The 20,596-nt window shown below is 44.4% G+C and overlaps 1 protein-coding gene across 1 annotated transcript in view; it reads left to right on the top strand.

The window, feature by feature from the left end:
• Positions 1 to 3,316: 3,316 nt before the first annotated feature.
• Positions 3,317 to 20,596, top strand: part of LOC311109960 (serine/threonine-protein kinase DCLK2-like) — a gene marked incomplete at its 3' end in the record, with an annotated part of 32,848 nt that continues 15,568 nt past the window's right edge. The window contains exons 1-2 of the mRNA XM_084188475.1: positions 3,317 to 4,340; positions 10,142 to 10,497. Coding sequence (XP_084044601.1) covers positions 3,938 to 4,340; positions 10,142 to 10,497 — 759 coding nt within the window. The 5' untranslated portion in view covers positions 3,317 to 3,937. The remainder of the gene's footprint in view (positions 4,341 to 10,141; positions 10,498 to 20,596) is intronic.

Below are 20,596 nucleotides of genomic sequence, written 5' to 3'. Positions count from 1 at the left end.
TGATTATATTATATCAACCATCTACATTCCTGCTTGTTACATAGACCTGCAATTACATTGTTTACTGAAGCCACTAATGCACTTAGGGTTCATAAAATGGTTCAAAGAGACTCCGGTTGTCACTAGTTACCACTAGTAAATTCATGAAAACAAAAATTTGCTTTTTGGTCTTAATTTAAGGTTAGGACTAAGCATACGGTTAGCAGTGTGGTTAAGGTTAAGGCTATATTGTTATTTATTTTGCTCTTTTGCACCCCAGTATCTCTATTTGCACATAATCTCTTGCACATCTAGCATTCCAGTGTTAATACTATTGTAATTATTCTGCACTATAGCCTATTTATTGCCTTACCTCCATAACTTGCTACATTTGCACACACTGTATATATATTTTCTGTTGTATTTCTGACTTTATGTTTTTTTTACCCCATATGTAACTCTGTGTTGTTTTTATTGCACTACTTTGCTTTATCTTGGCCAGGTCGCAGTTGTAAATGAGAACCTGTTCTCAACTGGCTTACCTGGTTAAATAAAGGTGAAATAAAAAATAAATAAAATAAAAAGGTTAGGTTTAAAATCAGATTTTGAGAAGAAAATTTGTAGAAATGGGCGGAGTTTAGGACTTTGTGGCTGTGTTAACTAGTCACAGCCCTCAGTCACATCTGAGCTGGTCAACTCCTCCCCTTTCCTCACTCCCTTGACCTCTGACCTACAACCACTCCCACCCCATTTTAAATCACACTGTTTAAGTGCTGCAGCACCTGATGTCTGGCTCCAAATTAGCATACGTGCTTGTGCACACAAACATGCACACACACGTGTGTGCGTACACACTCACAAACATACACACACCCATCACCAGCCTGTCAGCTTAGAAAGAAATTGAATTGTAATCTCCAGATGCCTCCTACAGATGTAGGATCTTAATTTGATCCCTCTTCTGTTCCTGCACAGCAGGAAATGCAAACTTGTTGTGCATTCAAGGTTTAAAATGTCTGACTTGATTAGCCCTAACGAAAAATGTATCTACCCCTACAAAAGTGTCTATTAATTATAATCCACATAATAATTCACATTTCCTGTTGCTTCAGGATTATTTTCCTGCTGTAGCAAACTGGCTCAAATTAAGATCATACACCTGTATCTGCTCCTCCATGTGGTTGAGAAGAACTAATGAAATGGAAACTTAATAACTGCATGACAACTTGAGCTCCAGTCTGAAAACGTAATTTATCTTGTAGAAGCATGATTAAGTATGACGTTATTGACTGTACAACGCTGTGAATCACATGTATAAAGAGTTTTATACTGCTATAAAATAGTTGTTTACTAGTTGTTTTGATGAGATATCAAGCAACCGTAAACAAGTCACCCCAGGTCACAAGTCACCCCAGGTCATGTCACCTTCATAATTTCTACTGCATGCATTTCTTCCCCCATAGCTGATTAAAATGTCCTTAGAGGTTTTTGTGGGAAAGTCTTTAAGTGGAAACAAAATCCTCCTAAAACAGAATGAAAACCCTTTTATATAACACATTTAGCCGATTACCCAGACAGACAGATCATTTCAGGGAGTTCTACTGTCTACCTTCCTCCTGATAGTTATCCCTCCATTTGCACTATTTCATTTTTGAACAAGGGATTCTCATTCTCATCATTCAGGGGGGTTTTCTGCTCTGTCATTGTGTGCAGGATATCCTCTCTCCTGAGGAATAGTGACTTCCTGTTTGTTTCCTGCCTTGTTTCCTCATCTCCCTTTCATGTCATAAAGAGGAATTACCAACAATGCATCAGTCCATGCTGCTTTGCTTGTTTTCTGGAGCGCTCCTTGTGTGTCTCGGTTGATGGATCTTTAAGGAGAAGGTAAACTGAGTTCCACCACACTGGTTGTAATTTGTTCTTCACCTCCATACGTCCAGGCATTGTCACATGGGGGATATGAAGAGACAGTGGGATCCCTGTGTGTCACACCCTGATCCATGTCCTCAGTTGCTCCTGTTGTTTGCTACAAAGATTCAGTTGTTCTTAGGGCTTCATGTCCCCTTTGGCACAATAGGTTTCAAAGGTCCTGTATGGCTCAGTTGGTAGAGCATGGCGCTTGCAAGCTAGGATTGTCGGTTTGATTCCTGGGACCACCCATACGTAAAGATGTATGCACGCATGACTGTAAATCACTTTTGGATATTATATTACCATAATGAGCGATATTATTCAATATTAATGTTTCTCTATTGATGTTATTAACTGCCTGGATACTTCCTGGTTCAAGGATTGGTTGCCGTGGCACCATGGGACCTAGGTCTGAGCCCGTCCTGTGGTGCTGTGCCAGGTGATGATGACGCAGGTAGGTAGGCACCCGCTAGGCTGGCAGAGAGAAAGTGGCATCACTCTCGCTGTGTAATCCACTGGCCACTGTAAGCCTATGACCTTAGCAGCACTCTGGTGACTGGACAGTGGACACACACTCACAGTGTAGATGAGATGTGTTATGTCCAATGTATTGCTTGAGTCTTTAACCTTCAAAGAGCACTGACTTATGCCAATGAGGGAATAGTATTCTTGAAGAAAAATAAGTAGGAGTGCTTCAGGTATTCCAAAACAACCACAGGTGCTCATGGAGGGTAATAGTAATTGAAAAGCTAAAGGATGAATTATAACCATAAATAGGTGCTAAATTACATATCAAAATCCAAGCACTCGTGTTGGTTTGAAAGTTAATACGCCTTTAATGCGTGGGCTAAGACATCATTAAAATACACCAACGAGGCGCATCGGCTTACACTTATTTGTGTAGTTCAGTCCTTGAGCTGTTCTTGTCTATTCGTGTTCTGTATTGTTTTGTGTGGACCCCAGGAAGACTAGCTGCTGCTTCAGCAACAGCTAATAGGGATCCTAATAAAATACTATACTAAAAAATACTTAATCAGGGTGTCTCACTCCGTGTCAGACACCCTGATGAAGGCATAAGCCACTTCTTAACTTTCAAACCCACAAGAATGGCTGGATTTTTTAAGGCCATTAGCACCTATTTGTGGTTATACTTTTTCTTTTAGCTTTTCGAGGGAATAGTATTGCCTAATAAATACCTAAATGGCACATCAGAAATAATGAGACATAACAAATAAGTTCCAATTTGGGGGCCAAATTGCATCTTTCAGAAAATACATCACTTGCTGAACAATTGTATCGAAACTAGCGTTAGGACCCTGAGGGGAAGTAGCATTCCCTCCCTCCTTGTTGAATTGGATGACAGGTCTCGGACGGCCTCTCCTGCAACAGTGTTGAACCGTTCGCTAGTCAGAGAAAGGATGTGAGAAGAGGAGGAGGCTTGCGGTTTCTGTAGCAAGCATGCGGTTTTGTTAGATTCTGTGGATTTTGGACAACGGTTTTACATGCAATGTATTTGTGCTAAATGGAATTCGTTTTTCCCTTTTGTGTTCTCCTCCGGATACATTAATATAGCTTGGAATCGTGTGTTTTCCTGTGCGGCTCAGTTCATTGGTAAACTAGCGGTTGCTACAGTCGACAGTCAATCAAGTCTGGGCTCTCTGGTATTAATTTAAATGTGCCGGTGAATTTTTGTGGACATCTGAATTGTGGTTTTGGAACAATCATTTTCGTTTAGCCTTTGGTATTTCAATAACCGAGAGTTTATTGTGCAGCCTTATTGACAAGGTAAGATTGTAACCGTTACTCAGGCTACTGTACCCCTATATTGATAGCCGACTGTATCCCCAAAAATTGCAACATTGTATCTTGACTGCGCAATGAGAAACTAGGCTACACGTGCACTGTCCTCTCGATTACTGTATCAGTGATTGCCAAAGCGTTGTTTGACAGCTGTCATTGGGATTGCGCTGGACAATAGGGCTTGCCTGTAGGAGCCATTTGCTATTGTTTTCTTCTGTGGATAGATCAAAACATAAACAGATCGAACATGTCGCTCAGCAGAAGTATTGAATGGGAACACTTTGAGGAACGGGACAAAACGCACCGTTCATCACGGGCTAACGGCTCGGGATCCCAGTCCGGCTCCAGAGGCAACGGTCTCGTGCCCAGCCCGGCGCACAGCGCGCACTGTAGCTTTTACCGAACGCGCACGCTCCAGTCGCTCACCTCGGAGAAGAAAGCCAAAAAAGTGCGGTTCTACCGAAATGGTGACAAATACTTCAAGGGTTTGGTGTATGCCGTGTCCAACGATCGTTTTAGGTCCTTAGACGCCCTGCTTATGGAGCTTACCCGGTCTCTCTCGGACAACGTCAACCTGCCACAAGGTGTCCGGAGCATCTACACCGTGGACGGCAGCAAGAAGATCAGCAGCCTGGACGAGTTAGTGGAGGGTAAGGACACACAGTCACCCCCGGCCCCCTCCCCACACACACAGCCCAGTCCTACAAATGACATAATAAATCATGTAGAGATCAATACTCGCGCATATTGATGAATGAGCTGATTGATCCAAAGTACTCATTATTAGATTTGACCAGACAGACTCGTATCTCTCAGGTTTCAGCAAACCCTCACCTAAACCATTTGGCGTCCTGCTTGTCATCAGAGTTCCCCCAGCTGTTTGACATTGACTCCTTGTTCATAAATATGCAGGTGTATTCTGCTATCAGCTTTCCCCTTGGGAAGAATACTAGCTAATACTGCATTATAGGCTTATTATACTACATTATAGCCTATTATACTACATTATAGCCTCATTATACTACATTATAGCCTATTATACTACATGATATGATATAATGTAGTATAATAAGGCAATAATGTAGTATAATAAGGTTATAATGTAGTATAATGAGGCTATAATGTAGTATAATGAGGTTATAAAGTGGTATAATGAGGCTATTATGTTGTATAAGAAAGCAATTATTAATAGCCTCATACTACATTATAGCCTCATTATACTACATTATAGCCTCATTATACTACATTATAGCATTATTAAACTACATTATAGCCTCATTATACTACATTATAATCTCATTATATTACATTATAGCCTCATTATACTACATTTAGGTTCATTGGTTAGAGAGGCGAGCCAGCAACCAGAGGGTTGCCAGTTCAAATCCCGGGTCCAACAGGAAAAATCTGTTGTGAAGTGAGCTGGCAACCGGAGGATTGCTGGTATCAAATCCTAGATGCAACTGCCTGCCATGGTGCCCTTGAGCAAGGCACTTAACCCACTTAACAACCCCCCCCCCCCCCCCCCCCCCCCCCCCCCCCCGCACCTCTCCAAAACCTGTATGTGTGTGTGAGTGTGAGAACCACATAGATGACAGACCCGCTATAGCAGTACTAGGCAGCACAGTTTGCATTAATGTACATCGATCCTCCATTGATCTTAGAGCAGTGTGTGTGTTAGTGCGAGCTCTGGCCAGTGTTCTGTGCTTCATTGGCTGTTAAAATGGTCCTTAGAGTGATTTTTCACCCTCTGGGCATACAACATGGAAGTGTCCCCCTCTACACCCCCCTCATCCCCCTGTCGATGGGAGAATGGAAAATGTCAACATTGAGGTATAGAGGAAGCTGTTATTACAACGGTACTAATAGTACAAATAAGATATGTACAACTACCTTCAAAGAACTGAACAACATGGTCAGGTCATACCGTTGTTATATATCCACATGAGTTATTAGCTCAGTCATTTCACAGGAATGCTTAATAAAGCATCATGTATATTGGCCTGGCTAGACCCCACACATCTAAAGTCAAATGAATTCAGTAAGTTTGAAGTGTGTGAGTATTATTCCAGAAAATGAGTATGCAAAGGTTGAGAAATGTGAACATTACCTTCTTTACTCTACAGTAGATCTCTCTCCCTACTTGGTAGATTTGCTATGTATAGACCTACACAGCAATGGGGGCTGGTGGGAGGAGCTATAGGAGGACAGGCTCATTGTAATGGCTGGACTGGACTCAATGGAACGATATCAAACATATGAAAACCACATGTTTGACTCCGTTCCATGAATTCCATTCCAGCCATTACAATGAGCCTGTCCTCCTATAGCTCCTCCCACCAGCCTCCACTGCTACACAGTGGTTCTGTCTGTGTGTGAGCAACTCTCTTCTCTGTGTCGCAGGCTGCAGCAGTGACAGTGGCCGGTGGTGCCTGGGTAATACAATAATCTTTGTGTTGAGTCCTGCAGTCTGCTGTCTGATCTGTGACCTCTCTACAATCCTCTCTTAGCATGAAAGGTTACGGTTGTTGCACCAGCCCATGGTAGCGCTGTCATATTCAAATCAATCCACAGCTAGGAGAGATGAGTGTGGGACTTTCCTTTTCCTTTGTATAGCTTATCTCCTGACTCCCGTTAGTTTTACTCCAGTGCTGTCCTTTTCACCTGCCCCTCTCTCCTCTCTCATCCCCCTGTTTATTCTCAGCTGACATCTTTCCTTCCTCCTTCCAAATATAAGCCTCTGCACTCGTTCCACTTGTTCCTCCCCCCATGTCCCCAGAGAGGATGGGGTGGTAGATTTAGGTCAGTGCCCAATCCCGTGGCTGAGAGACACATTGCATCACTTCTGGTTGGACTGTCAGGAAGGACAATGGGTGCGGCTGTGGTACAGTGAGTGGTGTAGAAGATGGTGCCAGTCCTATTACTTCAGCCTCACCTCTGGATGTAATGCCTGTTTTCTGCCAAGTAAACTTTCAGAGTGGAATCTGGAATCCTCCAGGCAGGCATCACACTTTCTCTGCTCTGATTTGGCAGGAAAGTGGGCCAACTCACTTTCTCTGGCTGTGAAAACTTGTTGTTGTTCTCATCTTAAGGTTATTTGGGTTTATACTGCAGTAGGTACAGTGGCCTGTGAGTTCATACTGTAGGTACAGTGGCTAATGAAGAGTTCTGTATAGTTTTTACCTTTTCAATTACTCTACCAAAGGCTTATAATAGGAGTAGAGTTTGAGCTCTTAAGCCAATCCTATTGGACATTTGATATGGTGCCAAGTTTATTTTGGAACCTCTCTATCCATTCCATTCTTTCTACTGTACAATGACTGGACTCCAAACTCCTTCCATAAACAGTACACGGGTTGGGTTCCACTCAAGAAGTCCCCTCTTACTGTAGAGACTCCATTGGTCGGGATAATGGTGTGAAGGAGTCCTAATTATCGTAGCCCTGAACTCTGCCTCCTCAGTAACTTGTTTTGTCAGTGGGCTGCAGCTGTCCTCTCAGTGGCTGTCCCCTCGGTGGCTGTCCTCTCAGTGGCTGTCCCCTCGTCCCCCTGCTGTGATGTGGAGAAATAGGGCACGGCTGTTGTCCAGGGGTCAGGTCTCATGGACGTGGTGCTATGCTATCACAGAGACAGTCAAACACAGGAGGAATGCAGTCAATCCGTCAGAGGAGCGTCTTGGCCTGGCTGTGAACGAGGCCCTTTGGCTGGAGATGCTGGAGGCCAAACACCAGAATCTTGTCTTTGTGTACTCAGCCATCAAATGGATTAGGGGGGTGTGTGTGTGTGTGTGTGTGTGTGTGTGTGTGTGTGTGTGTGTGTGCGCGCTCCCAGACCCATTGATTGAGGACTGCTGGCCCAGCCTAGCCTGTTGTGTGAACCCCATCAAGCCCCATTCATTAATTCATTCACATGTGATCCCTGGGCGATGGCTGGATGGATGGGATTACACTGTGACATCCACCACACTGTCTCTGCTGTAGTGTGCTTATGGAAATGACAGTGAGGCATTGGATTGGATCCAAACCAAGCCAAACCACGATAGTGGTCTTATGCTACACCTATTGTATGCCATTTGAGGAGGACTTTCAATGCATTATGATGCACCTGTCGTTTGATACGATCCAATGTATGTAATAAGCTGATTGATTCAACATCAGTCTTCACTCAGGGGAAAACATTGCTTGTTTAGATGTCACCATAGTGTTAAGGACTACATCAGACAAACACATTCTCAATCCATGACCTCTCACTTACCCCACTGAGTGATGACATCTGTGTGTATTTGCTCAGTGACGGATCAGCACACACACTGATGGATCCGCCCCCTCTCCTCCATAGCGACCAGCTGATGTTTGGTTAGGGAGCTGTTTAAGGGGCTGTGGTCTCAGTTGTGCTCCACGTGAGGCCCCCGCTGTAGGGCCACTGAAGGGTATCACCCATCCAGGATCCCCTAACCTCTCTGGTGATGCCGCACTTTACACCCCCCTCTCGTCCCCTGGGGTATTCCTGTCACCGACGGTCCATGATACTGTGTGTGTGTGTGTGTGTGTGTGTGTGTGTGTGTGTGTGTGTGCTGAGACCCCTCATCTCATCCCCTCGTCACTGTCACCCCTGAGCCCCCTTCAGAAGGCCACTTCTGTTTCTCCAGGCTTTCTGATCTGAATTGATGATGGCTCCTCGTCTGATCTGGTGTTACCGTTTTCATCTGTTCGGGTCCCCCAGCTGTGGCCTAGCGTCGTTAATTAGCCTTTGGTTAATTGGTAGATGAATAAATCCAGGCGTCTTGGGACTCGCCGTCTCAGAAGTCTCTCTCTTCCTTCTGTCCTCTTCCTCCTCCTTTCCGTCCCTTTTTCTTTGTCTTAAAGCAGATGAGAGGAACCATGAGGCAGTAGATAATACTGTGATGTAGTTGAGAAGATAACAGATTGATATTTTGGTATAAACCAAAATCCTGGTTTAGGTTGATCTCAGCACCATGGACAGCACACAATGTTACTACAGGAAGTAGTAGTAGTAGTAAGCTTATGACAAAAGGATCTTCATCTTTTTCAGTCGTGGCTCTTGAAAGTAATGCTGGGTATTGTACTCAAGCTATTCTGGTGGGTTAGCCATCGTCTTCACACCACTCTCGCAAATGATTCCGTTCACCTTTCCCTGAGGGATGACACCTTTCTTTAAGCACTGTCTCCACTGTCATTAGGTGACTCATTCACTGTTGTCTTCCTGTTTCTGTTCCTGGATGACTGACTGCTGAGAACAGGATGTTTTGGTTACTCACATAACAAGAGCAGGGTTGACTGGAACAAAACTCAAACCTTAACCTTTGCTTCCATAAGCTTTCCTTACGGTTCTAGATGGATAGATTCTGTTGAGTCATTGTTCGTTCCCCTTCAGATCCTTCAGATTCCCCTCTCCCTCTCTTACACACAATAACAATGTTTTCTCGCCTTTCTTAGTTCATTTAGCATTATTTAGCATCACCCTTCGTTGAACATCTCTCTCTTTCTATCTCTTACATATAATAACAATGTTTTCTCACCTTTCCCAGTTCAGTCATGTTGTCATCGATTGGTGCCTTGACCTTAAACTGGTAAAAGGCCAGATACGCAAGTATAGCGCTTTGTCGTGACAGAGCAAGGACAACAAAGGCAGCAATATGGGTTCACTTAGTTGCATGCATAGCATATTCCATGCTACTACAGTATGCCATTCTGTGGTTTCACTAGTCCTGTGACAAACCGTAAAATCCATGATGAAAAGATTAGAGGTTAGGAATGTCTCCCTCTCCTAGTTTGACTCAGTGGCCCAGAATGCAAAAAATAAATTCCTACATATGTTGTCCTCCAACAAACAGCCTCCAAACACCATCACCCACCCTCCTCTTACCCTTATTGTGGTTCCATTTACCAGCAAAGCCTTTTGAGTCGTCAAATGAATCTGGTCTTGAGGGGAAACGCTCACACACACACACACACACACACACACACACACACACACACACACACGCTAACTGCTACAATGGAATGCCCGGCGAGGAAAAGGAAAATACTTAGCTTTGGAGAGTGTCCAACGCGGCAGGCCGAGAGAGCTCGCAGAGAAACAGAGAAGGCTGGGTTACACTGACTGGCTGGCCTCAGTCTCAATGTGGCTTTTGTTTCCACTGGGGAACCTTAACTCTTTGTCATCCACAGTCGAGCCGACTGGAGTTACTCTCCGAGACGTGGCTAATTATCACTCATTTAGTCAACTGGAATTAATGGTTATCCATTGACAGTTGTAAGGTGGCATTCAGAGCTGGAAAATGCGATGGAGTTGATTTACTGTAGCTTCAATAACTAAATTGCTGGATCTGATGGTACCTTTTTATGAAATGATGATTCCATGATTTTTATGAAAGGTATTTAAAAAAGAAGCCTATATTCTAAGTAGCTCTCCCCTCTTCCTCCCTTTAGGTGAGAGCTACGTGTGTGCCTCTAACGAGCCCTACCGCCGGGTGGACTACACCAAGAACGTTAACCCCAACTGGTCAGTGGGCATCAAGGCAGGCCAGTCCCGCTCCCTGTCCTCCCTCAGCACCCTGGTAAAGGGCGAGCTGCAGCGTAGCGAGGCCAGCCTCGGCACCAGAGACTTCATCAAGCCCAAGCTGGTCACAGTCATCCGCAGCGGGGTCAAGCCCAGGAAGGCAGTGAGGATCCTGCTGAATAAGAAGACGGCCCACTCCTTCGAACAGGTGCTGACCGACATCACAGACGCCATCAAGCTGGACTCCGGGGCAGTCAAACGGCTCTACACACTGGAGGGAAAACAGGTAAGATGATAATAACTCTGTAAATGCAATAACATGGTTACTTACTATAGCACAGGGTCTCAACTCCAATCCTGAGGTATATGATATGGTTATTTAGCCATTTATTTCTCAAAAATGGTATTACAGACAGTTGTGTTCAGCATATGTTTCCCATTTAGGCATCAAAACCTCAACCTTGCTGTTGCAAGCATGAATAATGATACTTTAGGGACTGTCTATATTAGAGTATGTTGGGTTAAACCTAACGCTGCAAAGCTGCTCTGTGGATGGGAATGGAAATGCAAAACATGTGAGGTATCAGTACCAGATGCAGTGGCGACCCTTACCAGTTTTGAGCCCAACGTTTTTAGCTTGCCTGTTATGCATGTTATTCTGGCATTAATATGTGTCACATATCAGTTTGCAAACCATGAAAAAAAAAGAAGAAAAATCATTGAGTTAATAAAGCCGCATATAAACATGGTCTCTTTTTTGCTTTATTGAGGAAGGCAGCTCCAAAACGCAGGTGTTTCAGCCTAGCTAAGTGCTTTCTGTGGTGGCGGGGCAGCCGTGATTGGCTCAGTGTTCTGTCACTCATGGGGACACTATGTCACCTCCAAGTCTAAGGGTAGAGCTTGAAAATGCAAGCCCCTTGGGTGTTGCCATAGAGTTACATTAGAAGTGCCCATCCAAGAAGGCTCAAGGGCATTGGCCACAGATAAAATGACGTCAAATCACGTTATATCTACAGTAGCTTTGATTGGACTGAACATGTCAACATCATACTGTTAGCTAGCAGTCATCATCATGAATCAAGTCGACAATCTACTGGCAAATCCTTTTTAATCCTTGTCATATGAAGATAAATAATGAAGAGAAATTATAGATAAAACGTATCGGTGCTCATCGGCCATTGGACATAAACATTACACAACAAGTTGGAAATCGCAAATTCAACAATGAGTGGTTTGGAAGGAATCAGTGGCTAACTGCAAGCATTGCAATCACTAGCTAACTGCAATCACGAGCCTGCTATTCAGTGGAGTGGCTGTGTGGTCCCAAGTCTGGGATTAAGGGTCTCTCTTCCAAGCTTAAAATTATAAACATTCAACATTGGCCATGCTGTCAATGAAGCATGATTTGTGCCGCGCTCAAAACAACTTTTAACTTGGAACTACAAAATCTGACTTCAATTAGTTCAAGACAACTGGGAACTCGGGAAAAACAAGCTCCGACTGGGAAAATACGTTTTGAACGGTCATCCAACTCGGAATTGTAAATCCGGAACTCGGCCTCTCTCTAGAGCTACGACCTGAAGATCACTGACGTCATCATGATTCAACCTTGTTTTTTCCGAGTTCCCAGTTGTCTTGAAAGCACCATAAATCCAGAGAATGCCAGACTTTGATGACAAAGTTTGATGACAGAATTTGCCCACGAAGGACCGCTGCGCCACCTTCCTGTTCAAGTGAGCACAGCACAACAAGGTGAGTCCAAAAATGTATTGTATGCTGGTGCATAAATGATGTAATATGCCAGGGAGATACAGTGGCTTGCGAACCTGGAATTAAAATGGATTTTTGGGGGGTTTGTATCATTTGATTTACACAACATGCCTACCAATTTGAAGATGCACAATATGTTTTATTGTGAAACAAACAAGAAATAAGTCAAAAAAAAGAAAACTTGAGCATGCATAACTATTCACCCTCCAAAGTCAATACTTTGTAGAGCCACCTTTTGCAGCAATTACAGTTGCAAGTCTCTTGGGGTATGTCTCTATAAGCTTGGCACATCTAGCCACTGGGATTTTTGCCCATTCTTCAAGGCAAAACTGCTCCAGCTCCTTCAAGTTGGATGGGTTCTGCTGGTATACAGCAATCTTGGATTGAGGTCTGGGCTTTGACTAGGCCATTCCAAGACATTTAAATGTTTCCCCTTAAAACACTCAAGTGTTGCTTTCGCAGTATGCTTAGGGTCATTGTCCTGCTGGAAGGTGAACCTCCGTCCCAGTCTCAAATCTCTGGAAGACTGAAACAGGTTTCCCTCAAGAATTTCCCTGTATTTAGCGCCATCCATCATTCCTTCAATTCTGACCAGTTTCCCAGTCCCTGCCGATGGAAAAACATCCCCACAGCATGATGCTGCCACCACCATGCTTCACTGTGGGGATGGTGTTGTCGGGTGATGAGAGGTGTTAGGTTTGCGCCAGACATAGCGTTTTCCTTGATGGCCAAAAAGCTCAATTTTAGTCTCATCTGACCAGAGTACCTTCTTCCATATGTTTGGGGAGTCTCCCACATGCCTTTTGGCGAACACCAAACGTGTTTGCTTATTTTTTTCTTAAAGCAATGGCTTTTTTCTGGCCACTCTTCCGTAAAGCCTAGCTCTGTGGAGTAGTATCTCCAACCCCATTCCTTCTAAACTCTCTGAATATAGACCTGGCAGAAAACACAGTTGACCCTTCTTTCCGGACAGATTCCCGGAGCCGGCGAGAATCTTCACGGACGGGCCAGAGAAGTGACTCATGAAAATAATGATCCCTATCCTCTCAGACAGTCAGGCCTGCTGGCCAGCCCAACATACTGAAGCCTCTACTCAGAGGAGGCTCTGTAACAGGAGGAGAGGCAGGGCCTGGATGTTCCTCCCTCTCTCTCTGACAGAGCAGACAGTTAATGTGTACAGTACAGTACACTTGCAGTATCCGCCCCTATTTGCTTTTGTTTGTGTCAATGAACCAGTCTTGCAGCACAGACTGAAATAAACGGCAGTATTGGACCAGAAATGGCTGACCAAGCTTGATTTTCAGCCCAGAGAGAGCATGTTTTTGGTACATTATCAGTGATTCACCATTTCAGTTCAATTCTGGCCACATATTAATCAGCCATCCACAGAGAGTGAGAGATAGAACGAGAGAGTGATGGAGTAAAAAGCGATGACTGAAAAGATCAGCCATCGTCTCTGTTGAGTCGATGGTCTCCCTTACTCCCTCTGGCACTCAACATCGCTGCTCTTTCAAACATTTCCAAGCATAGGCTACAGCATGATGGACATTTGGGAATGCCCCATTAGATATCCACCCCGTTATTAATTCTGTCCCATGTCTGTGACAGAAAGAGTACTGACTCTCTGTCTGTCTCTATCCCCTCACGGATCACTTAAACAGATTGACTGTGCTGTGGGCTGGGACTTTATCATAAATGATGCTGCAATACAGCTGCAAGTTGACTGAGGGGTTTTCTCCATTTATCCGTCAACATTCAGTGTTGTCGGCACTAGACAGAGAGAGAGGAGGAATCCTGTTTGGTGTAGAGATGAAGCAGAGAGAGAAGGTGTGAGAGAAAGAGAGGGAGTGCCCTTCCTGCTCTGTCCTTGGGGACTGCTTAAGGCAGGCGACTCACCAGGGCTGTTTGGAATGCAATGCGGCGGGAGGGTTGACTGTGACGCGCACTGATGATGTCACAGGGGATTTGCCTGTAGAAGCTGGTGGTAAATCCAAACGAGAGCTGTAGGGCTGTCTGGAACGCAGACTGACTGTCCCTGGAATTTCATAGGGAAACCTCCTCTTTCCAAACCCCCTGTTTAAAAAAAACGAGCTGCCAGGCATATGAGCTGCCAGGCATATGCAAATGACAAGATTATGGTAATGCATGAATGAAAAGGCTTGGCTCCAACAATACCGTTGTTCTTGCTCACAGAGAATGTTAAGTGTTTTTGTCTGTAGCTTTCAGTTAGGTTACAGTCAGTTCTATAGCATTTTGTTATTATGCTGCTTTCAATTTGTTATGGCAGCGCTCCATTTGAAACTATGGGTTACTGCATATACTTATAGACTGGTTAGCTGACAACATCACAAATGATGCACATACTTCAATGGGGCAGAAGTCCGTGTGTTGTCCAGATAGCTAGCAACAATAACAAGAACCTGCCATGTGGGGAATCATAAGTGGCTAATTTCAGCTAGTTTTATCTTGTTCTTGATACCATGTCTTGTTTTGGCTGATGTCACCTCTAGCTAACCAACAGCTGTAACGATGTATTTGAGAGACAAGTGCTCATTGTGCACATTTATTTTTTCAATAAACATTGGAGACTAAATATAGTTTACATGTCAACAGTCTAAGCCAACACCGTCTGTTTTGCCCCGGAGTTGCGCAAGCGTCGGTTTTGTTGCTAAACAACCAACCTGTCTGTAACCATGACAACGATAGAAGAGTTGGCTACTGCACATACAGTATGGGACCCAGGCTAGCTCAAAGGACAGTACACAACCCTAACAGCAGGCCAGGCCTGTGGAGCTCTGAGGGATGGCTCATGTGCTTGAACACCATTTAAAATACCTGGCAGCCAATGACACTACAGCCATATCACCAACATGTATTGCATAATGAACGGAGCTTACAGTAACTCCTACCATCGTTGAGGGATAGGATGCAGATTCATCATTTAGAGTTTTAGCAGATCCATATTTCAGACGTAAGATGCTGTCATTTCTTGTTGTTGTTCATTATAAATAGATAAGACCCATATTGTTGCAGTCTCTCTGAGCTGTTTTGATGAGTTTGAGATGTTAACACACAGAGCATGGGTTGTTAATGATAAGGTCATTCTCCATTAGTTACTCAGACCATCTACTGTATGTTCACCTCCTGAGACGGATCGATCTTGTCCTGCTTCCTGTCACATGCTCCAGTAATGATCCACTCCATCAGTTGATTTATATCACCATATTAACAGCCCTTTCAGTCCTGATAGAGGCCTGGTTGTGAATCCTCTGTTGCATGTTACAGCATATACCAGGACACCACATCCTACACGACTCCATCGAATGGGAACTCCAATAGAGCAGTTTTCTGTCATTGAGGAGGATCGATGGGGACTGTTTAAAAGCAGATTATCCCTGGAGGTTAATGGGGATGCATTCATGGCCCTATAGTTGAGTAACCGTGTCCTTTTGAGTCATTGAGGCGGATCCTAGGAAAGGCCTTCTATGTGTGTATCACAGGAGGTTGGTGGCACCTTAATTGGGGAGGACGGGTTTCGTGGTAATGGCTGGAGCGAAATAGGTGGAATGGTATCAAACGCATGGTTTCCATGGTTTCCATATGTTTGATGCCATTCCATTCGCTCCATTCCAGCCATTATCATTAGCCGTCCTCCCCTCAACAGCCTCCACTGGTGTGTATCTAATCGGAGCTGGGAGCAAAACAGGATGTACACTCTCATGATGCTGTGTCATTCAAAACATGCATTCAAAATGGAGGTCAATGTAAGGGCATTATGGCTGTAAAAATTATACATTGCATTTCTTGTTTAAAGGACATTCATCCCAGCATGATCCCATACTTGTCCGTATAACCTTAAGTTTACAAGGGGACAGAAAGAAAAGTCATATAAATACTCAGACATTGACATTTGACAGCGATTGCACATGATGTTATTTGAAGTATCATATTTGCAATGCTCGGCTGAGAATTTCCACCCAACAGTTGTTGTCTCTGACCAGGCTGAGACCAAGAGTTAAATCAGTCCCTGCCACCTGCTCATGTGACCACCAGGCACCAGCCCCTCTCTGGCATGGGATTAGGGTATGGGATAGGGGAGGAGAGCATGGCAGATGTCCTCAACTCCCATTGGAGCAGACAGGAAACCGGCCAATGGCCTTGTCTCTCTCAGACCATACTGTGGCCTGCTGTCTACTGTAACTGTAGTCATGTCAACTCCTCTACATGTAAAACAATATCTCTGTACTGGTATGTACTGTATTCAACTTCTCTGGTAGTGTTCTGTAGTAGTATTCTGTGGTAGTGTTCTGTGGGTTTTTTACTGGGATGCATGTAGTACACATGGTGAGTGGGTTTTTATCTACAGTGTTTTCGGACAATAATAGTAACTCTGATTGGCTTCTAAAGGCTATCAAAATTAGATTAGTCAATTTAGAGATTTAACTGCGGAAGCCTGAAACCTGACCCTTAGAGAACAGAGTTTGACTATAACGGATCCACTTCAATGACCGCCATTCAGTCAATGGAATTTGATTTGAACATACTGTATGTGTCCAATTCGATTTTTGAATGAAAATTATTCAGGTAACTACAAATATTACTCTGGTTTTCTGGTCATATTTTTAAGTTCATGCAATTTTGTAAAGTCATCAAAAACTCTTGTGTCTGAATAAATAAGCAAGGCTTATACCTAGGATTTCTGATGTTAAATCTTTAGCAGTTAAATGGTTAACTACATAATCTAAGGCCTGTTGCTTTTCCACTGCTCCTTGTCCAATCTGCCTGCCTACCAAGTGAACTCTCTACATTAGACTTGTCTGGATAATCTGACAGTTGACTCGCTCTCTCTCTTTCCCTCTCTCTGACAGAGCCTCTCTCCTCCAGCTAAGCTGCTTTTCACGCTCTGAGACGCTCCCGGTGCTCATGTCTCTAGACGGGCGTGTCTCCTGTGATTCCCTCTCCAGCAGACTCTGGAGGGGGTTGTCTGTGTGTGTCTGTCTGTGTGTCTCCCATGGCTGTAACATGATGTCACTCACTATTACGTCTGATTTGTCCTTTGAAGGGTGAGATGGCCTTGAGAAGAGCCATTTCAGTGTGTCATTTTTATCTCTGTATTAGAGTAAAGTGGATGCTTTTGTTATTAGAGAGAAGAAGGGATTCTCTTTTCTCCTCAAGTGTTGGCTTATCATTTCGAATGTTAGTTTTCCCCTCAAATAATTACATTCAGTATATAATCCAAAACATTGGCTTCTAAGTCTTCAAAGCTATCACACTGTTTTGGCTGTGTAAGAACTTAATAAATCCTTCAAATGAGAGCCTTTTACGGTTAGCATAGCCGCTAGCGTATTAGAACCCAAAGCCCCAGAGAGGGGTCTCAGAAAGCCCATCAAATGCCTCACCCTTGGGCTTAGCAGCCAGCGCTAACAAGCTACCAGCGCTAAGACATGAAGGACGGCCCCACGACTACACCCTAGCCCGGCCTGCCATCTGCTCCTCCTCCAAACAATCAAATCATTGGTCCCAGGCAATATCTGTGTCTGTAGGGGTCTGCTAACCAACACCCCACCCCCCAGATATCCTCCCCTAGCTCCCCTACCAGGGCCGTGATCATCACCGGATAATTAGACATATCACTTGAGGGAGTGTGTGTGTGCTCGCGTATGTGTGTGTAGGGGGTTAAAGTGCAGCTGTCAGGTGTGTGTGTGTACTCTCCATTTGTAAACACAATGCACTCTCAGTCCAGCTCTCTCTTGCTAAGCCACTAGTCTGGATGAATGTTAATTGATATCCCTATATCAGGGCCAACTGAATCAGCTGCTGCTTTGAGAGAGAAACTTCTCTCTGTTTTACATCTCAAAGCCGTGTGGAGAAAGAAAGAATAGGAGTTCTATGGCAGGAAATGGGATTGAAGAAAGAGAACGTGCCAGCTGTCCTGTAAACATTGTAGAGTGAAATATTTTGTTTATTCACGCTTAATTTCACTGACATTTGGCTTCTGGAGGAAAATAGATAAATAGATAGATAGATGCTGTAGGAGCTACAGTATAGTGCAGTCCACTGCAGGTGCTGATTTCATCATCGACGTCCCCCCTTGTGGGATTGTAAGATAGCATGCATGTGTACACACACACCTTCTGGACAGCCAATGTATTTGACCTGGCTGCTGTAGCCATAGTAACTTCACAACCGTTTCACAGCGTATGAGCAGCACATGGTTCTATTATCCCTGCAGTCAGCTACCGTTGGTAATATCGCTGGCTATATTATTTACATTTACATTTTAGTCATTTAGCAGACGCTCTTATCCAGAGCGACTTACAGTTAGTGAGTGCATAAATTTTTTCATACTGGCCCCCTGTGGGAATTATGGCCTCAGTGTATCATTATCACAGTGAATGGCTGCCAGTTGTACTATTATGGTGGACCATTATGATGGACCTGACTACATCATCAGAATTTTATGAGCACAGATGAGGATCCGGCCAAGGCCAAGCGATGAGAGCACAGGAAGGGAAAGAAGGAAGGGGGGGGGGGATAAGGAGAGAGGGGGAGGGGGGAGGTAAAGAGTCTCTCCCCTACCCCCAACCTAGTCAGCCTGCAGCATCACCACTCCAGATCCACTCAGACCCTCTTTTCCACTTCCTATACATCTACTGAGTGTACAAAACATTAGGAACCCCTTCCTAATATTGAGTTGCACCCCCTTTTGCCCTCAGAACATCCTCAATTCGTCGGGGCATGGACTCTACAAGGTGTCGAAAACGTTCCACAGGGATGCTGGGCCATGTTGACTCCAATGCTTCCCACGGCTGTGTCAAGTTGGCTGGATGTCCTTTGGGTGGTGGACCATTCTTGATACACACGGGAAACTGTTATGCATGAAAAACCCAGCAGTGTTGCAGTTCTTGACACAAACCGGTGCGCCTGGCACCTAATACCATACCCCGTTCAAAGGCACTTAAATATTTTGTCTTGCCCATTCACCCTCTGAATGGCACACATACACAATCCATGTCTCAATTGTCTCAAGGCTTAAAAATCCTTCTTTAACCTGTCTCCTCCCCTTCTTCTACACTGATTGAAGTGGATTTAACAAGTGACATCAATAAAGGATCATAGCTTTCACCTGGATTCACCTGATCAGTCTATGTCATGGAAAGAGCAGGTGATCCTAATGTTTGGTACACTCGGGGGGGGGTCACATACACCAGATGGGTACAGTGAAATGTGTTGTTTTACAGGGTCAGCCATAGTAGTACGGCGCAAATTAGGGTTAAGTGCCTTACTCAAGGGCACGTCGACATATACCTCCCCCTCCTGTGGCTTATCTTGTTCCTCCTTCTCCTCCTCCACTTCTCCCATCTCCTCCCCCTCTTTTAAGGTTCCCCACTGAGCAAAGCAACCGACAGCCAATTCAGTTCTACCAAGATTTGAGAATTCCATTTCCCACTTTCCCCCCTCAGAATTAACCTTTACCCTTAAATAAATGTAATCATGTAAATCCATGTGGTACATGTAAGGCCTGGGAATATGATGAGTATGATCAATCTGTGGATGATATAGACAGTGATTACATATTAGATAAATACATGGAGGATAGGGAGGTCATCTCCACAGAAGGTGACCTTTAGGCCCCAATCTCCCCATGTGCTGGTTTGCTCGTTTAGAGCAAGCCTTTTCATTCCCCTTATCCTTACAGTAAGTGGAACTGAAGGGAATACAACATGCACACTGTGTTTGTGTGTGTGTGTGTGTGTGTGTGTGTGTGTGTGTGTGTGTGTGTGTGTGTGTGTGTGTGTGTGTGTGTGTGTGTGTGTGTGTGTGTGTGTGTGTGTGTGTGTGTGCGTGCGTGCACCCGTGCGTGACACAGACACATCCAGCTAGCCTACGTGGAGCTCTTATAAAGAGGTAGACATTTTTGTTTTCTCAGGGGAAATCTTCTAAGTGGGAATAGAGAGAAAATCCCAACAGCGTTTCAAAATGATGAAAGATATGATAGCGCACCAATACAGTCTACTGTAGCAGGTAATAGTTTTCCCCCTGGGAGAAGCAGAGTGGGAATGGAACTATCATATAGTCTGTAAAAGATGGCTGGTTTCCATGGCTCATATGTTTCCCATTCCTTTCATTCAATTAGTCATATCCACTATTCCACTTTGACTTAAGACAGGCTAAGGTTGCACTCCGTGACTTTGATCTACAGTCATTCCAAACAAATAATATTTTTTTTCATTGTAAATGGTCTACTGTCAGGTGCCATAGTTGTGTGTGTATTCCATTGAAGCCTCTGTGCTTTCTGAATGCATTGGTAATCAGTGTGCTTAGGCCATGGTTTCTTTGTCATTGGAGAAGGCTTTCCTCCTCACCCCTCTTCACCCCTCCTCACCCCTCCTCACCTTCTTCACCCCTCCTCACTCCTCCTCACCTTCTTCACCCCTCCTCACCTTCTTCACCCCTCCTCACCCCACACCCTCAGATGTCAATGGTAGCCCATAGTAACCTGCCTGTCTCTCCTCATCTATTTTGTGACGTTTTTGTTCATTTTGGACTTCGTTAGCCACTGTCTACACCCCTTCGTCGTGATTGGTCAACAGTATGGATTTTTCAATAAAGTC

This window comes from Coregonus lavaretus, assembly GCF_964263955.1.
Source record: "Coregonus lavaretus genome assembly, contig: SUPER_35_unloc_1, whole genome shotgun sequence".
Taxonomy (NCBI): Eukaryota; Metazoa; Chordata; class Actinopteri; order Salmoniformes; family Salmonidae; genus Coregonus; species Coregonus lavaretus.
Note: the sequence above shows the minus strand (reverse complement) of the source record. Positions and strands in the feature narration are given on the sequence as shown.